Source organism: Mixophyes fleayi, chromosome 5 (assembly GCF_038048845.1).
Source record: "Mixophyes fleayi isolate aMixFle1 chromosome 5, aMixFle1.hap1, whole genome shotgun sequence".
Lineage (NCBI taxonomy): Eukaryota > Metazoa > Chordata > Amphibia > Anura > Limnodynastidae > Mixophyes > Mixophyes fleayi.
In genome coordinates, this window is record NC_134406.1 from 242216239 (window position 1) to 242237933 (window position 21695).

The following is a 21695-nucleotide window of genomic DNA, read 5'->3' on the forward strand; positions in this document are numbered from 1 at the left end:
CTTAGAGTGTCTTTGTGTGCTTAGTGTGTCTTTGGTTTGGGGAGGGGCATTTGAACCATTTTTTAAACATCACCAAAAAACATAAATCCCTACATTTGTAATTTTCCCATCTGCTGGGGCTTTTCAAGTCTTCAACAGGTCATCTCTGCTCTTCTTTGTACTGATCCCGCTCGCTGGATGGATTCAGACACATAGCGGTGTGTGTGTGATGCCCCAATCCTCTGTGTGTCTTATTTGCATGAACTGGGGAAGGGGCATTATTAACAGCAAAGCTGCCTGTTTGAAAAAGGCGACCTATCGGTGCGCAGCAGTCCAGCACCTACCGGTGCGTAGCAGTCCAGCACCTACCGGTGCGCAGCAGTCCAGCACCTACCGGTGCGCAGCAGTCCAGCACCTACCGGTGCGCAGCAGTCCAGCACCTACCGGTGCGCAGCAGTCCAGCACCTAGCCGTATGCAGAAGTCCAATACACGACAGAATTCAGGATTTAATAGTGAATGCCACCAATACTGATGTTTTCAGTGAAATTCTTTCAATCCTCTTCCCATGTCGGCTTTTACACACTCGTCCCTGTGTAGCACTGTAGGCTAAAACTATATGTGCTTTGTTCTTAAACGTCTACAAGAAATGTTAACATGAACACATTAATCTTATGTTCGCATGCTGTCATAAGTAGTTCCATAAAGCCCTGTCTCTTATTCTTGTCTTTCTTTTCCTGCCTGTATTCCAGATCTGTAGACACTGTGTTGTCTCTTTGTAATTAAAAATATATTTACACACATTATATTTATGACTTACCTGCTGCAAAATTTATATCAAAGCTTCAGAAATGGGGTTTGATTTACTCCGTTAAAATCCATGGATATAATTTCAGGGACGTCCTTTGACTACATCTTCTTTTGTGTGGTGGTTCTGCAGATTTGTATCTCTGTAAGAGAGGACACAGTCCCATCTTTTATATAATAACTTACAGTTTTGCATATTAATGTTCCAGGATTTGTTTGGAAAATCTGACCCTTACTTGGAGTTTCACAGACAGACTGAGGACGGGAGATGGCAGATGGTTCACAGAACAGACGTAAGGATAAAAATCACAATATTTCATGTATACAGATACTGTTTAAATTAAATTTCTGGGGAGTCTCGTGGGAAACTGTAAATTGACATCAGATGAATCCCATAAGAAAATATTGAAATAAATAAAATCTAATATCGTATTTACATGCAGCATTTTGTATATAGCACTTTTATTTTTGACAAATGGTGTCATTGAGCACCCGTCAGAGGGCGTGTCTATCACACCCGTCAGAGGGCGTGTCTATCACACCCGTCAGAGTGCGTGTCTATCACACCCGTCAGAGGGCGTGTCTTGGCAGTTGACCTTGTGCTGGACAGGTACAGTTAATGATACAGATGGCGTGCGCCAGTGGTGCGATCTGGCAAATACTCTGTGGTTCAGGGGTTCTGCAATTGTGCCACATGTCCCAAAGAATTATCTGCATGTTAAAGTGTGTTAGCAAGAATGAGGAGTGTCTGAGAATTGTTATGGAAGTAAAAATTGTTAGTTATAGCATGTAACGCTTATTATAGATAGATCTCTTCTTTGATTAAATGTATTATTTTACTTATTACAGAGATTAAGGGTGATGTGGGGCCCTTTTGAAGGTTAGAGGGCCACACCATGCGGCCCCTGCAGTGTCAGATCAGATTGCCCATCACTGGGCTACACCAGTGGCGGATCCAGGGGGGGGCGATCCGCCACTGGTTTAAAACACAATCAGAGCAGCCGGGCAGCACACTGTCCCTGCCTGTCACGGCTGAACGGACCTGCACATAGTGTGCAGCCGTCGGCAGCCTAAGATGTTAGAAAGGGGCGGGGCCTAAATCCCCCCCCCCCTCTAAATCGCCCCGGGTACAGCATTTTTCTAGATCCGCCCCTGGGCTACACTAACCTGATAAAAGCTGATATCTGATTGGTTGCTATGGGTCACAGGACATCATTGTTCTCTGCTCCATGTGTAAAATAAGCTCCTATTTTCCGCGTGGGCTGGAATTGTTTTACATCTGTGTTCTAAACAGTAATCCTGGGCTGTGACTGTGGGAATTTCCTTACACCGTACTTCCTACCGGAGTCCTGACACGTCTGCATTTTCTAAAAAGGGATTTTAAAATGGGCAGCACGGTGGCTTAGTGGTTAGCACTTCTGCCTCACAGCGCTGGGGTCATGAGTTCAATTCCCGACCATGGCCTTATCTGTGTGGAGTTTGTATGTTCTTCCCGTGTTTGCGTGGGTTTCCTCTGGGTGGGTGCTCCGGTTTCCTCCCACACTCCAAAAACATACTAGTAGGTTAATTGGCTGCTATTAAAATTGACCCTAGTCTGTGTGTGTGTGTGTGTGTGTGTGTGTATTAGGGAATTTAGACTGTAAGCTCCAATGGGGCAGGGACTGATGTGAGTGAGTTCTCTGTACAGCGCTGCGGAATCAGTGGCGCTATAGAAATAAATGGTGATGATGAGTATTTTTAATTTTGGCTTTACTTATACTATAATTACAAAATAATGCTCTCCGTGAGGTCAAGGGAGACCAAGAATAGGGGCTTCATTCCTGGACGTCCCATCCAAGACTCCACAAACATCTATCAAATGACAACTTTGGGGGGAAAAACTTCTTTATAAGACATCATCTGAAACATCACAATACATATTGGTAAACCTGTGGCAATGCTGACCCAAGAAAGAGTTAATTTTCTTTCCCAAATCATTTCCATCAGTCATATTTCGGTTGTTAAAGGGTGATCAGGGGCTCTCTGTTAGCCCCCGAGGGTCCAATGGTGATGTAAATATGCTAATGACCATTAATAATTAGTCTATTATATTATCTGCTCAAATGGACTCACTATGTGTAGTAGATCGTATGTAGTCATCATCTGTATGTGTTTTCCAGGTGATTAAAAACAACCTGAATCCTGTGTGGAAGCCCTTTAAGATCCCACTTCGGTCTCTCTGCAATGGGGATATGGACAAGCCCATCCGGGTAAAGAACATTTTGTGAATAATTGTCAAATCTTTCTTCTACTACTCCTTATGTAATGCAAAATTCTGTTTTTAACAATCAAATATAGGAAAGCCTTGCTTAATAATGTAAAGGACAAACCACACTTATTATTTATTAGTATTTCAGACATATACTATTATTAAAAAAGGCTTTTCATTTTTAGATCAAGGCTGTTTTACATTTTTCCTTGTGCAAAACACATGACAGAAAAAGCACTGTAGGGTAGTAGATTTATCAAACCTTCCAAACAGGAAAAATGGAGGTGTTGCCCCATGCAACCAATCAGATTCTGTCTCTCATTTTCTAGCATATGCTAGGTAAATGGTAACTAGAATCTGATTGGCTGCTATGGGCAAGAAGTCCACTTTGTCTTTTTAGAAAGTTTGATAAATCTACCCCTAAGTCTGACAATCCTCCTTCTGCCCAGAGTGTGACATTTCTCGGTGCGTCATAAAGAAATACAGAGTAATAAAGCCTGCCCTATTATTTCATGTAATTCTGAAACATATCCAACTGTGGTAAATTGTAGCACAATCACAGTGTTTGTAATAATGGATTGTCATGAAAATGTACATAGAAATACAAAAGGCATGATTCATATCTTCTCTCAACATGCCGTTTGTTACATAAACTCTGTGTTCTTGTGTACACTGCAAACAGTTCACTGACAACACAGAGCATAGAATAAATCCATCTCTTCAGCATTTTATACATCGCTGTATAACAGATGTTAGCACTGACTTACAGTCAGCTCTAGGAGGATGTGGGGAGAGGGCCTATTAAGCAGTAGAGAATTATGGGGAATCTTGTGAAGGGGATTTGCAGAAATTGGCGTGTAAATCACTTTTTGTTTAATTTTATTTTTTATTTTTTAGTAATTTACATGGCGATTGGCAATTCAGCAAATCTAACAAAGGCAAATCAGCATGTACATCCCTATGTTTTATAACCTCCAAAGTCATCAATCATCTTAAAATCAATATCAATAATGGAACCAGGGGAATCTAGCAAAGGGCGATTCGGTAAATCGCTATTGATATCTCCAAATATAATATAATCTCACTGGTTTCAGACACTCGAGATCCCTGAAAACCAGTGAGATGTTCCATGAATTTCAATGGCCATTCACATCAGTGGGCTCTCAGGCGTGTGCGCTAGATGCAGAAAGCCCACAGCATGGACTACAGTAATCAGTGTGAGCAGAGCTTCGGTAAATTAAATGAAATACATTGTTGTTGTTGATAATAATAATAATAATAATAATAATATTATAATAATAATAATAATAATAATAATAATAAGTGGGCTAGTCACCCATGGCTGGTCCCCACTAAAACAAGGGGACAACCAGCTTGGGGTCCACCCTGCTAAAGTGAAAACTAGTCCCAGCCCTTTAAGCAGGAAAGCCCACTGGAATTAATAGGAAAAGCAGCGATTTTCAAAAACTCACTTGATTGAAGAATAAATAACTATGTTGAGAATATATCCAATTAATTTTATTTTATTGTGGAGCTTTTAAGCAATTTTTAAACTGCTGAACAAAATCACCCTAGGTTCCCCTTCTGATAATAGTATGTTGGTTAGCCTACAGGCATTTCATAATAATAAGAAAGAATATACACTGGTATTCCTTGCTCTAGGTGAGCACCAGTCTCTCGGAAGAGTATGACTGGTTTATAGTGAAATGCATTTTCTTCAAGCATACCAACAAATGACTGCCTACACTGCTTTATCAGCCAATGCAAAAACTAAATAGAAAATCACAATGGCTGTAGGGGTAATTTATTAGCAGTAAACCATATAAACCAATCAGCAATTAGTTTGTTCATTCTGATGTAAGTTAAACTAAAGAAAGCAAACATCTCATTGGTTAATATGGGTTATTGCACTATTAATAAATACATATTGCACCATCTTGTATATTACAAAATGTTTGTATTCTGCAAACCCCCATCTTTCAAGAGTGCTATATTATTACATGTTTTGTTTTTATCCTAAAATCCATCTCTTTCCTCCTCCCTCTCCCTTATATTTCTATATGTTAATATGTTATCAGTACTTTTATTTAATAAGCATTGTGGCCTTTTTCATTGTAAATTCCATATAATAAAGTTCTTTCTTTGTGTTCTTAAAGAATGTATGTGTCAGATGGGCTTTGTTTTTATGATGTTACATTTATACAGGGAAATTTTGTGCTGTGCTTTAGTTTACTGGTCTCTTACTGCTGACATGAAGTCTACGTTCTGTATTCCAGGTTGAGTGTTATGACTACGACAACGATGGGTCACATGACTTAATTGGAATCTTTCAGACCAACATGGAAAAACTAAAGGAAGCGAGTCGCTCAATGCCAGTAAGTGATCACCTGATAGCAAATACTGCAGGTTGCCGCACAAGTCCTATCATCATCATCATCATCAGCTATTTATATAGCGCCACTAATTCCGCAGCACTGTACAGAGAACTCGCTCACATCAGTCCCTGCCCCATTGGAGCTTAGTCTAAACTTCCTAACATACACACACCGACCGAGACAGACTAGGTTCAATTTTGATAGCATTCAGTTAACCTACTAGTATGTTTTTGGAGTGTGAGGGGAAACCAGAGCACCCGGAGAAAACCCACGCAAATACAGGGACAACATACAAACTCCTCACAGGCCATTGTCGGGAATCGAACTCATGACCTCAGTGCTATGAGGCAGATGTGCTAACCACTAAGCCACCGTGCTGCCCTTTCATTCATAATATAGCTGAGGCAATATAATGCAAAGGTTATACCTTTCATATATGTCACATAGTGTACTGACAATAAGACTGTAGTAGAATTTGCATCCGTAGAGGGATAGGTGTAATTTAGACACCCCAATAACTAGTTCTGTTTTCATTAAGTTGAAGCCCGGATGTATAGAACTTAAATAAACTGCTGTCAAATAATGTGAAACCCAAGTGACAGAGGCCAAATGTCGGTGCCCAAATGAGATGCGCCCCCAGTAATCACAGGATGCTTTGATACATACTGTGTAGATATAAGAATATTATTTAATTTTCTACGTCAGACCACTGTATTGGTTTTGTCATTTGTTACATTGCCTGTGTTATAGCCTATTCCTGGGCATGAGTCTTAGCACTGTCCTATATCATTAGTTGTAGGCAGAAGTAGGAGCAATGACACAGAGCTCTGGAAAGCACAGCAGCAGCTCACCAACATTACAACACTAACTGGCTGGAAAAACAATCCATTAGTTCATAAAATATAAATAAGCAATATTTTATTGTGTAATTTCAGGTGGAGTTTGATTGCATAAATGAAAAGAAGAAACAAAAGAAGAAAAGCTACAGAAACTCCGGGGTAGTGAGTGTAAAACATTGCCAGGTTGGTGGACTAACTCTTTAGTACTGTCCTGTGCATTATATGATAAATCCGTTCAATTAGCTCTTCTTCCTTGTGAATCGTCATACCTGCCGACGTGCCTGGCTGAGAAATCGGGACAATCGGGTTACACACCAGGACCTACTGAAACCATGCCCCAGTCCAACCATACTGCGGCCATTTTGGACGAGGGCATCTCTTTTCTAGGTGGCTTTGTCCCTCCTTGATGGTGACAATCAGGCTGGTTGGCAGATATGCTATCATAGGTGTCCATATTCATTTATTTTTCAAGTCTATAAACCTGAATGTGATTTAATGACATTTCATACATGAATATGGTGGAGGAAACAGGTGCCTGTTTGTCAATGTGTAAAATAGATATGTTTGTGCCATAAATGCCACTTTCACAGTTGTGTCTTAGGCTTTTCAGTCTCCTGTTACAATGTAAACAAACTTTTTGGAGCGGCTTAAATTTTGCCATTTTACTACTGTTCAAAACACTTTAACGGTTAAACATCATCTTTTTGCTGTGAAAACTGCAAATGTTAAATTGAATCCTTGGTCCAGGCCTAAATCATTACTTCCTATGGGTCTATTATTTGTGTAGCCAGACAAACATATCCTGTAAGTGTTGGGTTCCTAGGACTCCAAGCTCCTATGTGTCACTAGCCTAAAATAATGATAGGCAACTTGAAGATCTCAATCTGTCCAGCAGAGGGCAGAGCTGAGCTAGCTGGGGGGTTTCTTTTGCTACTTGTGACTGTCTTCCTGTTTGGTTATTCACCATGAAGGTAGCATATTGTATTCTTCCTTCTTCTTTTTTAGATTGTAGTGGAATACACCTTTCTTGATTATATTATGGGAGGATGTCAGATGAACTTTGTTGTAAGTATATTTAATGTTTTATTTTCGAATTAAGGTGGCCTACTGTCATACAAATAATCTCCATTAATTAATAAATAATTTTGTTTAATAAAAAATAAAATATGGTTGCTCATCAGTGAGTTTAGAATTAACCCCCCCCCCTCATTTCGTTTGATCTTTAAAACATTTGTCTAATTGCACAAGATAGCCTAACGAAGGAAATAATCCGCTTAGAGGAACGATGTACTGCCATAGATTTTATGTCAACAGGCAGAGACTGACGAGGAGTAAAAAATAAAATGCATTTAAATGCATAGAGAGTGGGTGAAATGTTTATCCTTACTGTACATGCAGCCGCATTGTTCTGTGTAGTGGAAACTACCATAATATGTGCTAAGGACAGTGGTTCTGATAGTTATTCTGTACAGTCCAAAGAAAGTTGTTGTCATGATCATGGAGTGGAATAAATGGTGTTTGAATCAGCACATCCCAAGCCACCTGGTACAGTCTGTATGGTGCCACCTGGTACAGTCTGTATGGTGCCACCTGGTACAGTCTGTATGGTGCCACCTGGTACAGTCTGCATGGTGCCACCTGGTACAGTCGGTGTGGTGCCACCTGGTATAATGGGTATGGTGCTATGTTAAGCCTTAGTGATCTCCATTTCATTTTTTCCAAATGCAAATGGAAAACAGGATTTTTTTTCCTGCTTGTCCAGGCAGTAAATCAGTTCTAAGAGGCATTTGTGAAATGTGCCTGTTTGTCTTTTTTGCATTCCTTTGTAATGAGCTTGGAACTCTTCCTTGTCCCTCTGTATTTAAACAATTATGGAGACTTATGGGGCCAATTCAATTCTCCGCAGTGTGCCCTAGATTGCCTCCAGAATGGTTGCAGGGCACTCCGTGGTGATGCAACACCATGGATTTTGCCTGCCACCCCGTAGAGGTGCTAAGGAAAATCTGTGATTTTGGGTACCGCAGTACCCAGGAAATGTGTGCACCAGGGGCGGATCTAGAAAAGTACTGTACCCGGGGCGATTTAGGCTGGGGGGCGATTTAGGCCCCGCCCCTTTCTAACCGTTTAGGCTGCCGACGGCTGCACAGTATGTGCAGGTCCGTCCAGCCGTGACAGGCAGGGACAGTGTGCTGCCCGGCTGCTCTGATTGTGTTTTAAACATAATCAGAGCAGCCGGGCAGAACACTGTCCCTGCCTGTCACGGCTGGACGGACCTGCACATACTGTGCAGCCGTCGGCAGCAAGTGTCTGCTAGGGGGGGGGGATCCGCCACTGGTGTGCACATCGCCTTGAATTGACTTCTTCCCAAACAATGAAGTTGCTGGTGAGACAACTGCATGAAAGTGTTTTTAATCAGCACAGATCAACAGTTTGTTACAGGTGCAAGTTTTTGAAAGGGTGAAAGATTTATGAATCTATTTCCTGAGCACTCTTCATTGTTACTATGATAGGTTGGAATTGACTTTACTGGATCAAATGGAGATCCTCGCTCACCGGACTCTCTGCACTACATTAGTCCCAATGGAGTCAATCAGTACCTGCAAGCTATCTGGTCCGTTGGATGCGTCATTCAGGATTATGACTCGTAAGTACTACTATTTATTCTTATTGTTCTTTTGTTCTCCTACATTTTGTCTACAGACTATTCTGCATATAAATTGTGCTCCAGTGTTTTCTCCGGTGAAATGGACATGCATATACTTACTCATTTACTTTGTTTATACAATGTTTTGAACAGGGTTGCTAATCATTGAGGATAATTTTTTGCTCACCATTTAAAACATATTTAATAAAAACCATTTGCAGACTTATTTTTTTATGTCATCATCATCATCATCATCACTTATTTATATAGCGCCACTGATTCCGCAGCGCTGTATAGAGAACTCACATCAGTCTCTGCCCCATTGGGGCTTACAGTCTAGATATACACACATAAGGCCATGGTCGGGAATCAAACTCATGACCCCAGTGCTGTAAGACAGAAGAGCTAACCACCTAGTCACCATGCTGCCCACAATATGAAATTTGTAATATGTAATATGAAAAAGTATCTACAATAAAATTAGGTGAGGCCAAAGGGGCTCAAAAATGAAGAAAAAAAAAAAAGCCATAATTTTGAAAACAAAGTCAAATGTGTGTACAGAATTCCTCCCGTGCAAGAATCGCTGGCAGAGATGTTTGATACAAATACTGCTGCTGTGCTACCACATATGGCCAGCAGGGGGCAGTATAAAACCTACGCATCAGCTGTTTATTTAAGTGTATATATGTGTATATATATATATATATATATATATATATTTTCTAGATGTTAGGGCAAAATTGCTATTTGCTTTTGCCATTTTTTATGTTTTGTATACTACCTTATTCTATGTACATATGGAGAAGGTTTGTTTGTTTAAATGTATTAATGTCAGCTTAGTATAGATGTATTAAACAAAAATGTCTTATTTTATCAGTGTTACATGGTATGGTATGACTGGCTATAAATGTGATGAATTTGGTTGTGTGGTCGGGCCCTGGCTCTTTTGAGCACCTAACCTGACTCCTGCAGTAGCGCAGGTAAAACATGTAATGATGTACACAGAATTAATTATACTGACATTGAGTCATTGGGTTATTGAGAATCTCCTGTAACAGCTTTATTGCACTGCGTAGCATTGATGCAGGTTGTTTTCATGTTTTTGTATTTTGTTTTTTTCAGTGATAAAATGTTCCCAGCCTTTGGTTTTGGAGCTCAGATACCACCGTCAGGACAGGTAACACATCTACACTTTGTAGAATTTCATACATTTGCAAAAAGTGTGTGTGGTAAAGATGTACAATTTTATTGGGCTGTTTTTAGGACTTTTGTATTTTTATGTTAACAAAGTTTAAAAGTGATTATATTTCCAAGGTCTGTATTATTTCACACCCAGAATACAGTACGATGAGAGAGAAAGATCTACCTTTGATACTGATGCTATATGTGCTTGGTTTTGAGCTGCCATGTATGTACCAAGCAAACCGTAGGGTTCTTCTTTATTTTTATTATTTTCCCCATTTTTTTAAAATAGTAAAGTCATCAAAACTATAAAATAACAGAAATAGAACTATTATGCAGTGAACCCAACAAATGTTAAACAATATAAAACTATCTTGGATTTTAGATTCTTCAAGTAGTCACCCTTTACCTTGATAACTGCTTTGCACACTCCTGGCGTTCTCTCTACCAGCTTCATGAGCAGCTACTTGGGGGCTTGTCCAACAGTCATGATGGAGTTCCCATCTATGCTGAGCACTTGTTGGCTGCTTTTCCTTCACTCTCTGGTCCAACTCATCCCAAACCTAAGTTAGCACATAAGTTAAATACTGCCTGTTTTTTCATGTCGCACACAAATATCAACTTTAAATTTCAGTGTACAAATAAGCTGTCAAGTATTTGTGTGCTATTTAACTTATGTGCAAAACAGAATACTAATTTGCACCCCTTGCATTGTAACATGGTTTTGTCCAGGAGACTGAAATAAGAAACTTCTTAAGTTAAGATCCTTAATGAATCAGGCCCAATATATGTATATATTCTATTTATGTAAAATTTATTTTACGAGACCTGAACTTTGCCATTTATCGTGAATATATCTTTTTTCTTTTTTTTTTTTTTCAGGTTTCACACGAGTTCCCAATAAATTTTAACCCATCAAACCCCTTCTGTGCTGGTAAGGGATTACACAGTCACTGTATACTTGCATAATGTATAGACCCTGTCATTTATGCTTTAACACAACATGGGCATCCAGGAGACCTGTGCTTATTACACCCATTTAAATGGTAATAAAGTATGTAAAAACGATGCGTAAATACCAAAGTCCGTATGCAGTGTGTAATATGGTACTGTGTTGTATTACAATATGTACTATTGGTCAGTGTTGCTATAGAAGCCGATGTGATCGGACGTAATACAACAAGTGTACAATATTTAATATGTTGTTGAGGTGTCTTTACCTGGATTTCTAACCAGCTCTGTAGCGTGTCCTGAGCAGAGTCTGAGTAACATCCTAGCTTATATAATGTGCAGTACAGCCGACATGTATCCCCTCTTATCCTGTGTATCACAATTGGCTTTCTAAACGGATAATGAATGGAAAGCCTCTACTGGCCTGGGCCTAGGGCGGCAGGGTCTAGGGGCAGCACTCTGCTCCATTCTTGTTTTGAATTATTTTAATTTTGTATATTATATCGAACTTATTTTTAAACATGGTCTGATGTGAATTATTTCCATGTATGTGTATAGGCTGAACTAGGGGATAGAGCCATGGAGGGCTTCCCTGATGGGAAGCTGGCCATATGCTGCAGCCTTGGAGGGTACAACAAATGTATATCGGGCCCTGCTTACGCTCCAGGCCAGGCAGACTTCCCTGAAACAGTGCTGGTGTTACGAAGTCTGAGAATCTCTGTCACTGCTGTGGATAACAGAAATACATAATGTTATTATCACACATTTTCTCTTCTCACAATCACAGGTATTGAAGGAGTTATAGATGCGTACAGGAAATGTCTCCCTCAAGTTAAATTGTATGGACCCACCAACTTCTCTCCAATTATTAATCACGTGGCTAGATTTGCCTCTGCCGCTACACAACAACAGACGGCTTCTGTAAGTGCGGTGATATCACCGATGCTGAAAGTAATCTACAATGATATCCTATGGTTGATTTGTGTTGTATCCCCAGAACATCTATCTACTTTTCTTCTTTTCTTTTACCTTTTATACAGCTGGTAAATGAACATCCAAAATATATTCCATGGAAAAATACTTCTACATTACAAATTTTCCTTGCTTGGTAAAAAGAATTCTGCTACACTTTCCAAGTAATGTGCCCACCAAAGCACGGTTTCATTAGAGTCTATGGGGTATATTTTCTAAACTGCGGATTTGAAAAAGGGGAGATGTTACCCATAGCAACCAATCAGATTCTAGCTGTCATTTTGTAGAATATACTAGATAAATGATAACTAGAATCTGATTGGTTGCTATAGGCAACATCTCCACTTTTTTAAACCAGCATTTTAATAAATATACCCCTGAAGTAAGACTTACAGAGGTTTAGCTCCTCTGTATATATGACATGATCCATACACATACCCAATTTGTATGATGATTGTGGTTTGTAAGGTGGGGCTCCACAGTTATGCACACAGTAAAAATGTTACCACTGATCATGGCTACTTTTTCAAACTTGTCTTATTAATTTAGATTTTACGCCCAATATATTTTTTGTTTTGACATGTATTCATGTTTTGTATAATTCCCAACAGTAAAGGGACATCAGGCTGCCTCTATTTCAGGTGACAACTATTTTAATTCCCTTTTTACTAAAAGCATTGGTTTACATCATCACATCTTTGTGCATTGTTGTATACTTGTGCCATACGCCTGGTGTCATTGTGTCTGCATGGAGCCATGGACCTACTTACAATTTCTAAAAGGTTGAGTAAGCTTTTGGTGACCCCCCCATGACTTAAAAGCTGTGCGGTGGCAAGTAAATCCAGGCATGCTTTCACACATGCACAAGATCCATCCTTGCCAACTAATTTTAATACCTTGTATCATTGGGCCTATCCCATGGCAATGAGACATGCCCATGATCCTCCCGTCATCCTGTCCAGTGTGTAATCATTCTGCATTTTACTCCACACATAGAAACACCCGCATGGTCTGCACATAGACTTATGTGAAGGCGCTACAGAATTTATGGGACACTTACATTCTGCCTCTAGTAAATTATCCGCTATGGTTCATCCAGTTGCTTCTGTTAAGCAGCAATGTAGCAGCTCTCAGTTTTATGCTTATGAATATAATTATACAGAGCAGCCAACTTCTCTATATAGTATGAATCATATCCGGTGTTTTGCTGAAGGTCTGTCAAAAAAATTAGAAATAAGCTTTTATATAATTGCATTAATGTGTCATGGTACCAATTATCCTCAAACGTTAATTACCGTGTAGAATAGTTGATTGTATAGAAGAATGTGTCCTGGCTTTTGTCTCTGAACAATGAAGTTTTATTTTCATACAATTTGTATTCCTGCTGCATCCAGATTAGAAAGAGTGAGGTTGTCTCCCTATAGGTCTCTTACAGAGCCTGGCACCCAGGATGCAAATGTTGTCCCAGAATTCTGGTTCATAATTCACCCTCTGTTACTCCACTGTAGCCACGGCTTCTCCCTCATATATCACTAATGACTTATTTGTTGCCCGATTCTTTTAGCTCTGTTAGGTGTCACAGTGAGGCACAGCTGTAACAAGCGGCAAATTGTCTTTTACGGCCAAGTGTTTCCGCTGTGTTCTACAGGCAGTGTTAATCACAAAGTTTTACTTGCAATACTATATAAATGCAGGGTTTGTCATTGAATCATTGTAAATATAATGAAAGCTGCAGTTTACACAAAATGACAGATGGTGGCGATATTAATTAAAATTATTAATTTGAAAAGGATGATTGGCAGAACCTGTAGCCTTAGCACAGATTGTGATCAGTCACTTACAGAAAAAAACAGCAAACAACCGTGAGCATGGGTCACAAAACTGGTCCTTAAGACCCCTATACCAACATTTTAGAATAAACTTTTAATTAAATAAATGACTCCCTAAAACCCTGGTTCACTATGTTATTAAATATAAAAACTTTCTTGATCAGTCATAGTCAAAATAGGAAATAAAATGGAAGTAAAAATCCCCATAAAAAGAACAACGAACATCAGGTGCAACGTGGCTCTGACGTGACCTTTTCACCACCAGCCAATCGGAAGCATTTTCCACGCTGGTGACTTGTGATTAGCTAGCGATGAAGGGTGGCACAGGGCTGGACTGGCTTTGATAATTTCATGGCGGTTGTTCCCTGTGGGTCTTGTTTTTTAATGGGCTTTATTTTTCTGATAATGGACCTCTGACCATTATAATGGGTCCCTGTGGTGGCAATGTTCCTATCATAGTGATCCCAGTCGTGTTGGGATGAGCCCCAGTGCTTTTTATGGCGAGGCTAGAAGCTTCTGGGAGGGGGTGCACTTTTTTGAAGCCTCCTTTCCTGTAGAGGCACCAGTCCTGCAATGACCAGCATGGGGGTGATTTTTACTATACAAAGGGGACCTCAAGTGGTCTCCCAGTTAAGTGAAATCAAGTCTAGTCTGTCTAGTGCTGGGGCTGGTTGAGGATATGGAGAGAGGGGGTATGCTGACAGCTTTTATTATACTTTTATTACATAGTGCAGCATCTATGATCTGAGTGGAGGTAACTGTTAATAACTTGCCGTTTTCCACTATTCAGCTGCGTGTGTCTTTTGTCCCAGAGACTGACAGTTACTTCTGCTAAAACCACAGATGCTGCCAATCTAATCATTTAAGCAGGGGCAATCAGCAAACAGTCATTTTATTCACAAAGGACATAATACTTATACTTTATCTGACATGCGTAGTACAATTTCTCTCAAAGTGCCATCTTGTGGCAGAAACATGTATTGCAGGTAATTTCAATATTGTGCTTACTAAAGGGTATATTTACTAATCTGCAGGGTTGAAAAAGTGGAGATGTTGCCTATAGCAACCAATCAGATTCTAGCTGTCATTTTGTAGAATGTACTAAATAAATGATAACTAGAGGCAAAATCTCCACTTTTTCAAACCTGCAGTTTAGTAAATATACCCTAAAAGTTTAAAACTTGCTTCTGCTGTACTTATGATATCAGAGTAAATGCCAATACACATTCACTTTTTGAACCTTCTAGTCAAAATAAATAAATGTTGTTGGCTATGAATCCAGAAAACTTGATTACTCTAAAGCCGTACAAGTATATAACACTTGTAAAAATGTAATTGTGTTTTTCACAGCAATACTTTGTGCTTATGATTATCACTGATGGGGTGATAACGGATCTCGATCAGACCCGACAAGCCATCGTCAATGCCGCCAAGCTCCCGATGTCCATCATAATAGTTGGTGTTGGAGGAGCTGATTTTAGTGCCATGGAATTTTTGGATGGCGACAATGGTGGTCTCCGATCGCCCACCGGAGAGATGGCCATAAGAGACATTGTCCAGTTTGTGCCTTACAGGGATTTTGCTCAGGTTTGTTGAACGTTCAGCAGATTTACAGGTCTTGTAAGGGTTTTATATAAATATTTATCTTGCTAGACACCTATATTTGCATCTTAGGAGAAACTTAATTTGTCAGTGGATTTGGTATACAGCTATGGGCTTTGTTATTCAGAATGCGTAGGACTCAGAGATCTATGGGTTAGGGGGTTCTCTGTAAGTTGGACCATCATGTCTAATACCTAATAATTCTGGTCTTTCTGCGTACTGCCCCTGGCTTTCTCCTTCCCATTAAATAGTTTAGTAGTGCTCCTCTCAGAGACTTTAGCCTTTCACCATACAGAAGCAAATTTTTACGACGTTCCTTTCGGGTTGTCTCTGGATAATGAATTTCCAGATTAAAGATCCCATAACTGTAATTTATTGTCTGAATAACTTAATGTTTCTTTGGTTGAATGGGAAATCAAAGATCAAAAACCTGAGAACACATCCAATAAAACCACTGTATTGTAGAAATCTTAACTCCACTATATATCTAATGACTCCTTTACCCTCTCGGTTGTCAACTGATTTCCATGAGAATCTCCATTTTCATGTCATTCTTAACGCATTTCACTGCATTAGAAGAGAGACCAGAAATTGAGACGTAAGCTGGTAGCACTCCCAGTAATATTGGAAAGTTTGCCTCATACGTGGAACTGAAATGATGTCTAAAACCTTCATTAAGATATCCTGCAGATGATGAACGCTATCTGCCTGTATTACTCATTTGTTAAGCCTTCAAGTGCCCCAGGAACTTTTATGCCAAACTGTTTAGTTTGCCCAGCAAAAGGATCATCCTAGTGTGTGCTTTCATACAGTTTATTATAATATGTTGTGTACTTGGTTTCATCCAGTAATTGCTTTCCTCTCTCCCGAACCTCAGGCTCCAAAGGAGGCTCTTGCCCAAAGTGTCTTGGCAGAAGTTCCACAACAAGTTGTCTCCTATTTCAGTACATACAAACTAAAGCCACCAAACGACCCTGCTGCTGCCAAATGAAGACGCTTCGGAGAAGTCCGTCAACGGTGCAGCACAAAGATTTGTTTGTACTCTTGAGAATGTGTACGTTATACAGGATAATGCATTCCCTACTGTACATTACATGGATATTAGAAGTCACTGATGCTATAGAAAAGCATGAGGCCACAGGCTGACTACTGTTATATAGGTCACAGAAGTCTGCGGTGACCTCTAATATCTATAAAAATAGGTGGTATATTATTCCTTATAATACAGAAGTTCTGATGAAGGCTGAAGTTATCAGTTCTCACCGGTTATAAGCAAAGGACTCAAAACTCAATGTTTATACACATATTAACATCACTTGTGTATTATTTTATGTATATAGCATTAACCTTATTGTAACATAGTACAATACCACAAAGTTATATCTGTTATGTTTTAACGTTTTGCTTATCTGCCAAATGTCCCGACTGTCCCAATATTACACAAGTATTTTATTTTCTTTTTATTATGACAGCTTATGTGACTTGTCTTTTAGCAGCTAGGTCATCCTCAGTCACAGGCTGGTTACAAGGACACCGTGATGGATGTGTATTGCGTCTAGGGAATCCTGTCTAATATACATGGCTGTAATTGGATGGATCTTATTCATTTCCCATGGTTGCTCATTTCAACATATATTGAACTAGACAATGTAACAGCACACAGAAAACCCAGGTGATTGCACTAAATTCTGGAAACAGTTTAAACTGCTTATTGCTGTCGGCTGAATTTACTGTTGTCTATTTAAAACTAGCCGAGATTGGGCAATGCACATATGTTGTTGAACTACAATTACCAGAATGCATTGCAAGTCAACAGTTCACCAATTACATGGCAAAAAAAAATAGCTAATTGTGGTCTAGAGTAAGCCAATAAAAGATTTGCAGGTTAAAAATTGTCAATGCAGAAACGTGATTAATATTTAAAGACACCATACAGATTAATTCATCTCAGAGTCATCTCATCTCTGTGTATTTAGATCAGTCGCGGGTTGTTGTTTGACTAGATAAATTAAGAACTGTTTTATGCACTGTTTTATATACTATATTTCAGTTTATATTTGAAACAAGTTTGCTGATCTTGTAGGATATGTTTCCTTTTACAGCTCGGATCACGGGGGGGGGGGGGGGGGGACCTCACGGGGGAATGGAGGCCCCCTTAGCCCAGGGGCCTCCATTCCCTTAATCCGGCCCTGAACGGGTGCACTGTAAAAGGAATAGAGGTTTTACATGTGTATGGGGCAAAACACGTCTCAATTGTCTTTCCTCAAAAATAATCGAATTAAGATTGTAAATAAGGAGTACAAAAAGTCTACAAATTTAAACTTATTTTGTAGGGAAGAGGTCGCAGATCACTTCCCTGGCACCACTGAGCCCCATGCCCGAGCCTGCCTGAACACAGAGGAAGTTCTCAGAGGAGACCCGATATATGGTCAGTTCTCCTCTGATCAGACAGGAGCGGGCATGAGACTCAGTGGTGGCAGGGAAGTTCTCAGAGGAGACCCGATATATGGTCAGTTCCTCTGTGGTCAGGCAGGAGCTGGCAGGGAAGTTCTCAGAAGAGACCCGATATATGGTCAGTTCCTCTGTGGTCAGGCAGGAGCGGGCATGGGGCTCAGTGCTGGCAGGGAAGTTCTCAGAAGAGACCCGATATATGGTCAGATCCTCTGTGATCAGGCAGGAGCGGGCATGGGACTCAGTGGTGGCAGGGAAGTTTTTAGAAGAGACCTGATATATGGTCAGTTCCTCTGTGGTCAGGCAGGAGCTGGCATGGGGCTCAGTGGTGGCAGGGAAGTTCTCATAAGAGACCTGATATATGGTCAGTTCCTCTGTGGTCAGGCAGGAGCGGGCATGGGGCTCAGTGGTGGCAGGGAAGTTCTCATAAGAGACCCGATATATGGTCAGTTCCTCTGTGATCAGGCAGGAGCTGGCAGGGAAGTTCTCAGAAGAGACCCAATATATGGTCAGTTCCTCTGTGGTCAGGCAGGAGCGGGCATGGGGCTCAGTGCTGGCAGGGAAGTTCTCAGAGGAGACCCAATATATGGTCAGTTCCTCTGTGATCAGGCAGGAGCGGGCATGGGACTCAGTGGTGGCAGGGAAGTTCTCAGAAGAGACCTGATATATGGTCAGTTCCTCTGTGATCAGGCAGGAGCGGGCATGGGACTCAGTGGTGGCAGGGAAGTTCTCATAAGAGACCCGATATATGGTCAGTTTCTCTCTGAGAACATGTGTAGGAGCAACGCAGTGCACTGGCTGAATGAGGGGGACAGGTTTGTGCTTGATGATATGAGAATATATATACTTCTTTGTCTTTTTTAAATATGCCACTTTTCTTGTTAACATGTCAACATGCACAAAGTAATACACTGTGACAAAACACACATTATTACATTTATCTTTTATTGTGAGTAAATATGGTTATCAGTATAATGTAACTAGATGTGGTTAGATTCACAAAATGTATTCATAACTAAAACCTTTAGTGAACTCGTAAACCGTTGACATTCATTAATCTGTTTTCTTGTGGACATCAATTAAATTAAATTGCCAACTGTATATGATTTTTGTACATTAAACCCTGACTTATGTAAATAATTTTTGCTTCCTTGTTCTGTTCTTAAAATATTTGAGAGGAAAGTAACCTAACTACATATCTTGTGAAAAACTTCTAATCTTTAATGAACGGGTCTTTGCGATATATATCTACAGGGTAGGGGAAAAACAGCAAAGGATCTCTGGAACTTGTCATCAGATGTTGGCAGCTATAGAGTTTGGCCTCACACTGATTAATTTTGCTCTATTCACTCAGGTGGATTTAGTCCTGAAATAAGATCCCATTAAGAGTAAGATTTGGGTGGAATAGAGCTGAAATGTTACCTACCTGCGCTCAGTGGATCTATGTAATGGGCCCCAGTGTGAGGTCCCTTCTCCTGCACAGGTTGGCTTTGCTTGGGGTTCTCAAATGCCCTCCCCAGGGCCTTGACCCTCTCCGTTGGGAAGTTCATGGGAGAGGGTCAAGACTATCCTAGTGATCATGTGATCAAGGGGTGGATCTTCCGCTCAGGACGGTTATTCACATCAGGAGACCCACTGGATCATCGATCTGTCGCAATGCAAATTCTTTTCTGTTTCCTCCAAAACTAAATGTTTAGTTTTTGGTGGAAATAGCATTTAATATCAAGGCGCAGTGTGCACAAATGTACCTGTAGCAACCAATCGGAATCTGTCATAAGCCCATGTGACATAAGAAAAAAAAAGTGTTATGACAATTTTGTACCATAAATTATCGGTATGTGTAATCTGGAGATGCAGGAGCCAGAAATGTTGTACACTTGTCCATAACAGGTCTCATCATCATCTTTGTGATCATTACATATTACTACATCATTACTTCAGTCAAGCGATGCATTACTACATGTGTTAAGGTGCAGTATTTGGATGAATGGAATTTACCTTGTGATGTCAATTCTGCTGCCTGAATAAGACGAGAACTTGGATGAAAGCTGCATACAAGTGAATGTTACGAGAAAGCATTAAACCTTTGGGTATAAGGCAGTTTTATTAGTACACGGTTGGGCAGCTTCAATAAAAACTTTTTATAGTTTCTAATTCAGCCAATACCTCAGGCAGGTTTTGTGCAACCTTAGAACTTATGGTGGCACAAAGAGGTTAAATGAACAACATAATTGCCTTAGATATATAGAGGTGCCATAAGTCACTTTATTTCCAGAGGATAATAGAATACAAACAATCTCAGTGTTTCCATGTCGGCTCTCATGTCCAAATTTATTCAAATACCAAGGAGTAAACATAGAATTAAATCCACTTAATTATATAAAGCCAAGTCTGCTCCAGCTCTCGAATTTAACATAAAATAACCCGATGGGCAAAATTCCTGTTTTCTATTATTCGAAAGATAAAATTTGATAAAGATGAACTTATTACTCAAGCTAAATTACATTTTCTCACATTGACCAGTATTCACCCCAATAAAAACTTTACATAAATACTTAAACTTATTACCCAACTTACATTGGAAGGATCTCAACCAAGAGTTGGTTAAAAGACCCTATATAATACAACCTCTGTGGCGGGATTAACAAATCTTCATTTACACATCGTAGCTGCCCAAATGCAACATGTAAGTAAATGGTTTCATCGCCAGCTAAAGCATTCAAAGCACAAATTGCTGAATTGCCTAACACCTTGGTTAAATACCACATAAATATAATAAAATTGGGTCTGTTTGCTTGGAGGGGTGCTCATAAACTGGTATATAGAGTCGTTTATTTTACCCCACATATTTTACCCTACTTTGGAAAAATATAGAGCCCCGGAATTAGCAACGCTTCCTAATAAAACTTGGTGGGAGGATTATGGTATCATTACCCAAGGACATTTTGTATATGGAAGGGGGATTAGGTTCACATGAAGACCAAGTGCCACGGTGGTCCTTTATACACATACCCAAATATAATCCGTAGCCAGAAATATAATCCCCCCCCAATACAAACATCCAGGTTAGAGGACTCGTCACGTCTGGACAAATGAAATTACATTCAACTGCCTATAGCTGGTTAATAACTATAATACATACTATGTTCTCTTTTGTAATAAACCCAATGGGAGGAGGATCTAGGCCCTTTACATAAAGAGGAATGGGAGGAAGTTTCCAAAGTCCCCCTTCCGTTATTGCAAGAAAGCATCAACCGCATAAGAATATACAAATAATTTATTATATAACAGAGGCTGCATAAAGTGATATGTGGGACTTGCCTTATATGTGAGAGATGTCTTATTAATACTAGAGATGCTCACTGACCCCGTGAACTGGTTTTGGTTTTGGATCTGGATTAGCTTTGTGTTTTGGTTTTGGTTTTGGATTTTTTTTTATAAAATCTTTTTTTGTTCCTACATTATTATTAACCTCAATAACACTAATTTCAAGTCATTTGCAGTCAATTTTGACCACCTCACAGGTCACAATATTATTTTCATACACTTTCAGACAAATACTGCAGCGACCTGGCTGGATGGTAAGCGACAGAGCAATGACACAAACACACAGCAGTTCCTAGCACATCTAGGACACATTGGCACACAGCAGTGGCAGAAAAGAAAAATGGGGGTCCGCCTTTCCTCCCACCCTCACTATGTTGGATCTTAAAAAGGAATTCAAAACTCGCGAGATCCGATGACGTCACAATGACGTTTTGCCTAGTTTTCAATTCCGAGGGCGCGCGACAGTACCGAGCTGGCTCTGCTCGGTACCT

General features: G+C 40.0%; 1 protein-coding gene across 2 annotated transcripts in view; it reads left to right on the plus strand.

Annotated features, from left to right (window-relative positions):
• Nucleotides 1-19017, plus strand: part of CPNE3 (copine 3) — a 39388-nt gene extending 20371 nt beyond the window's left edge. For both annotated transcript variants that reach the window (XM_075213751.1, XM_075213752.1), the window contains exons 6-16: nucleotides 994-1077; nucleotides 2944-3033; nucleotides 5309-5407; nucleotides 6343-6429; nucleotides 7252-7311; nucleotides 8757-8890; nucleotides 10013-10067; nucleotides 10955-11006; nucleotides 11811-11944; nucleotides 15175-15406; nucleotides 16299-19017. In XM_075213751.1, coding sequence (XP_075069852.1) covers nucleotides 994-1077; nucleotides 2944-3033; nucleotides 5309-5407; nucleotides 6343-6429; nucleotides 7252-7311; nucleotides 8757-8890; nucleotides 10013-10067; nucleotides 10955-11006; nucleotides 11811-11944; nucleotides 15175-15406; nucleotides 16299-16417 — 1146 coding nt within the window. In that variant the 3' untranslated portion in view covers nucleotides 16418-19017. The remainder of the gene's footprint in view (nucleotides 1-993; nucleotides 1078-2943; nucleotides 3034-5308; nucleotides 5408-6342; nucleotides 6430-7251; nucleotides 7312-8756; nucleotides 8891-10012; nucleotides 10068-10954; nucleotides 11007-11810; nucleotides 11945-15174; nucleotides 15407-16298) is intronic.
• The last annotated feature ends 2678 nt before the right edge of the window (nucleotides 19018-21695 follow it).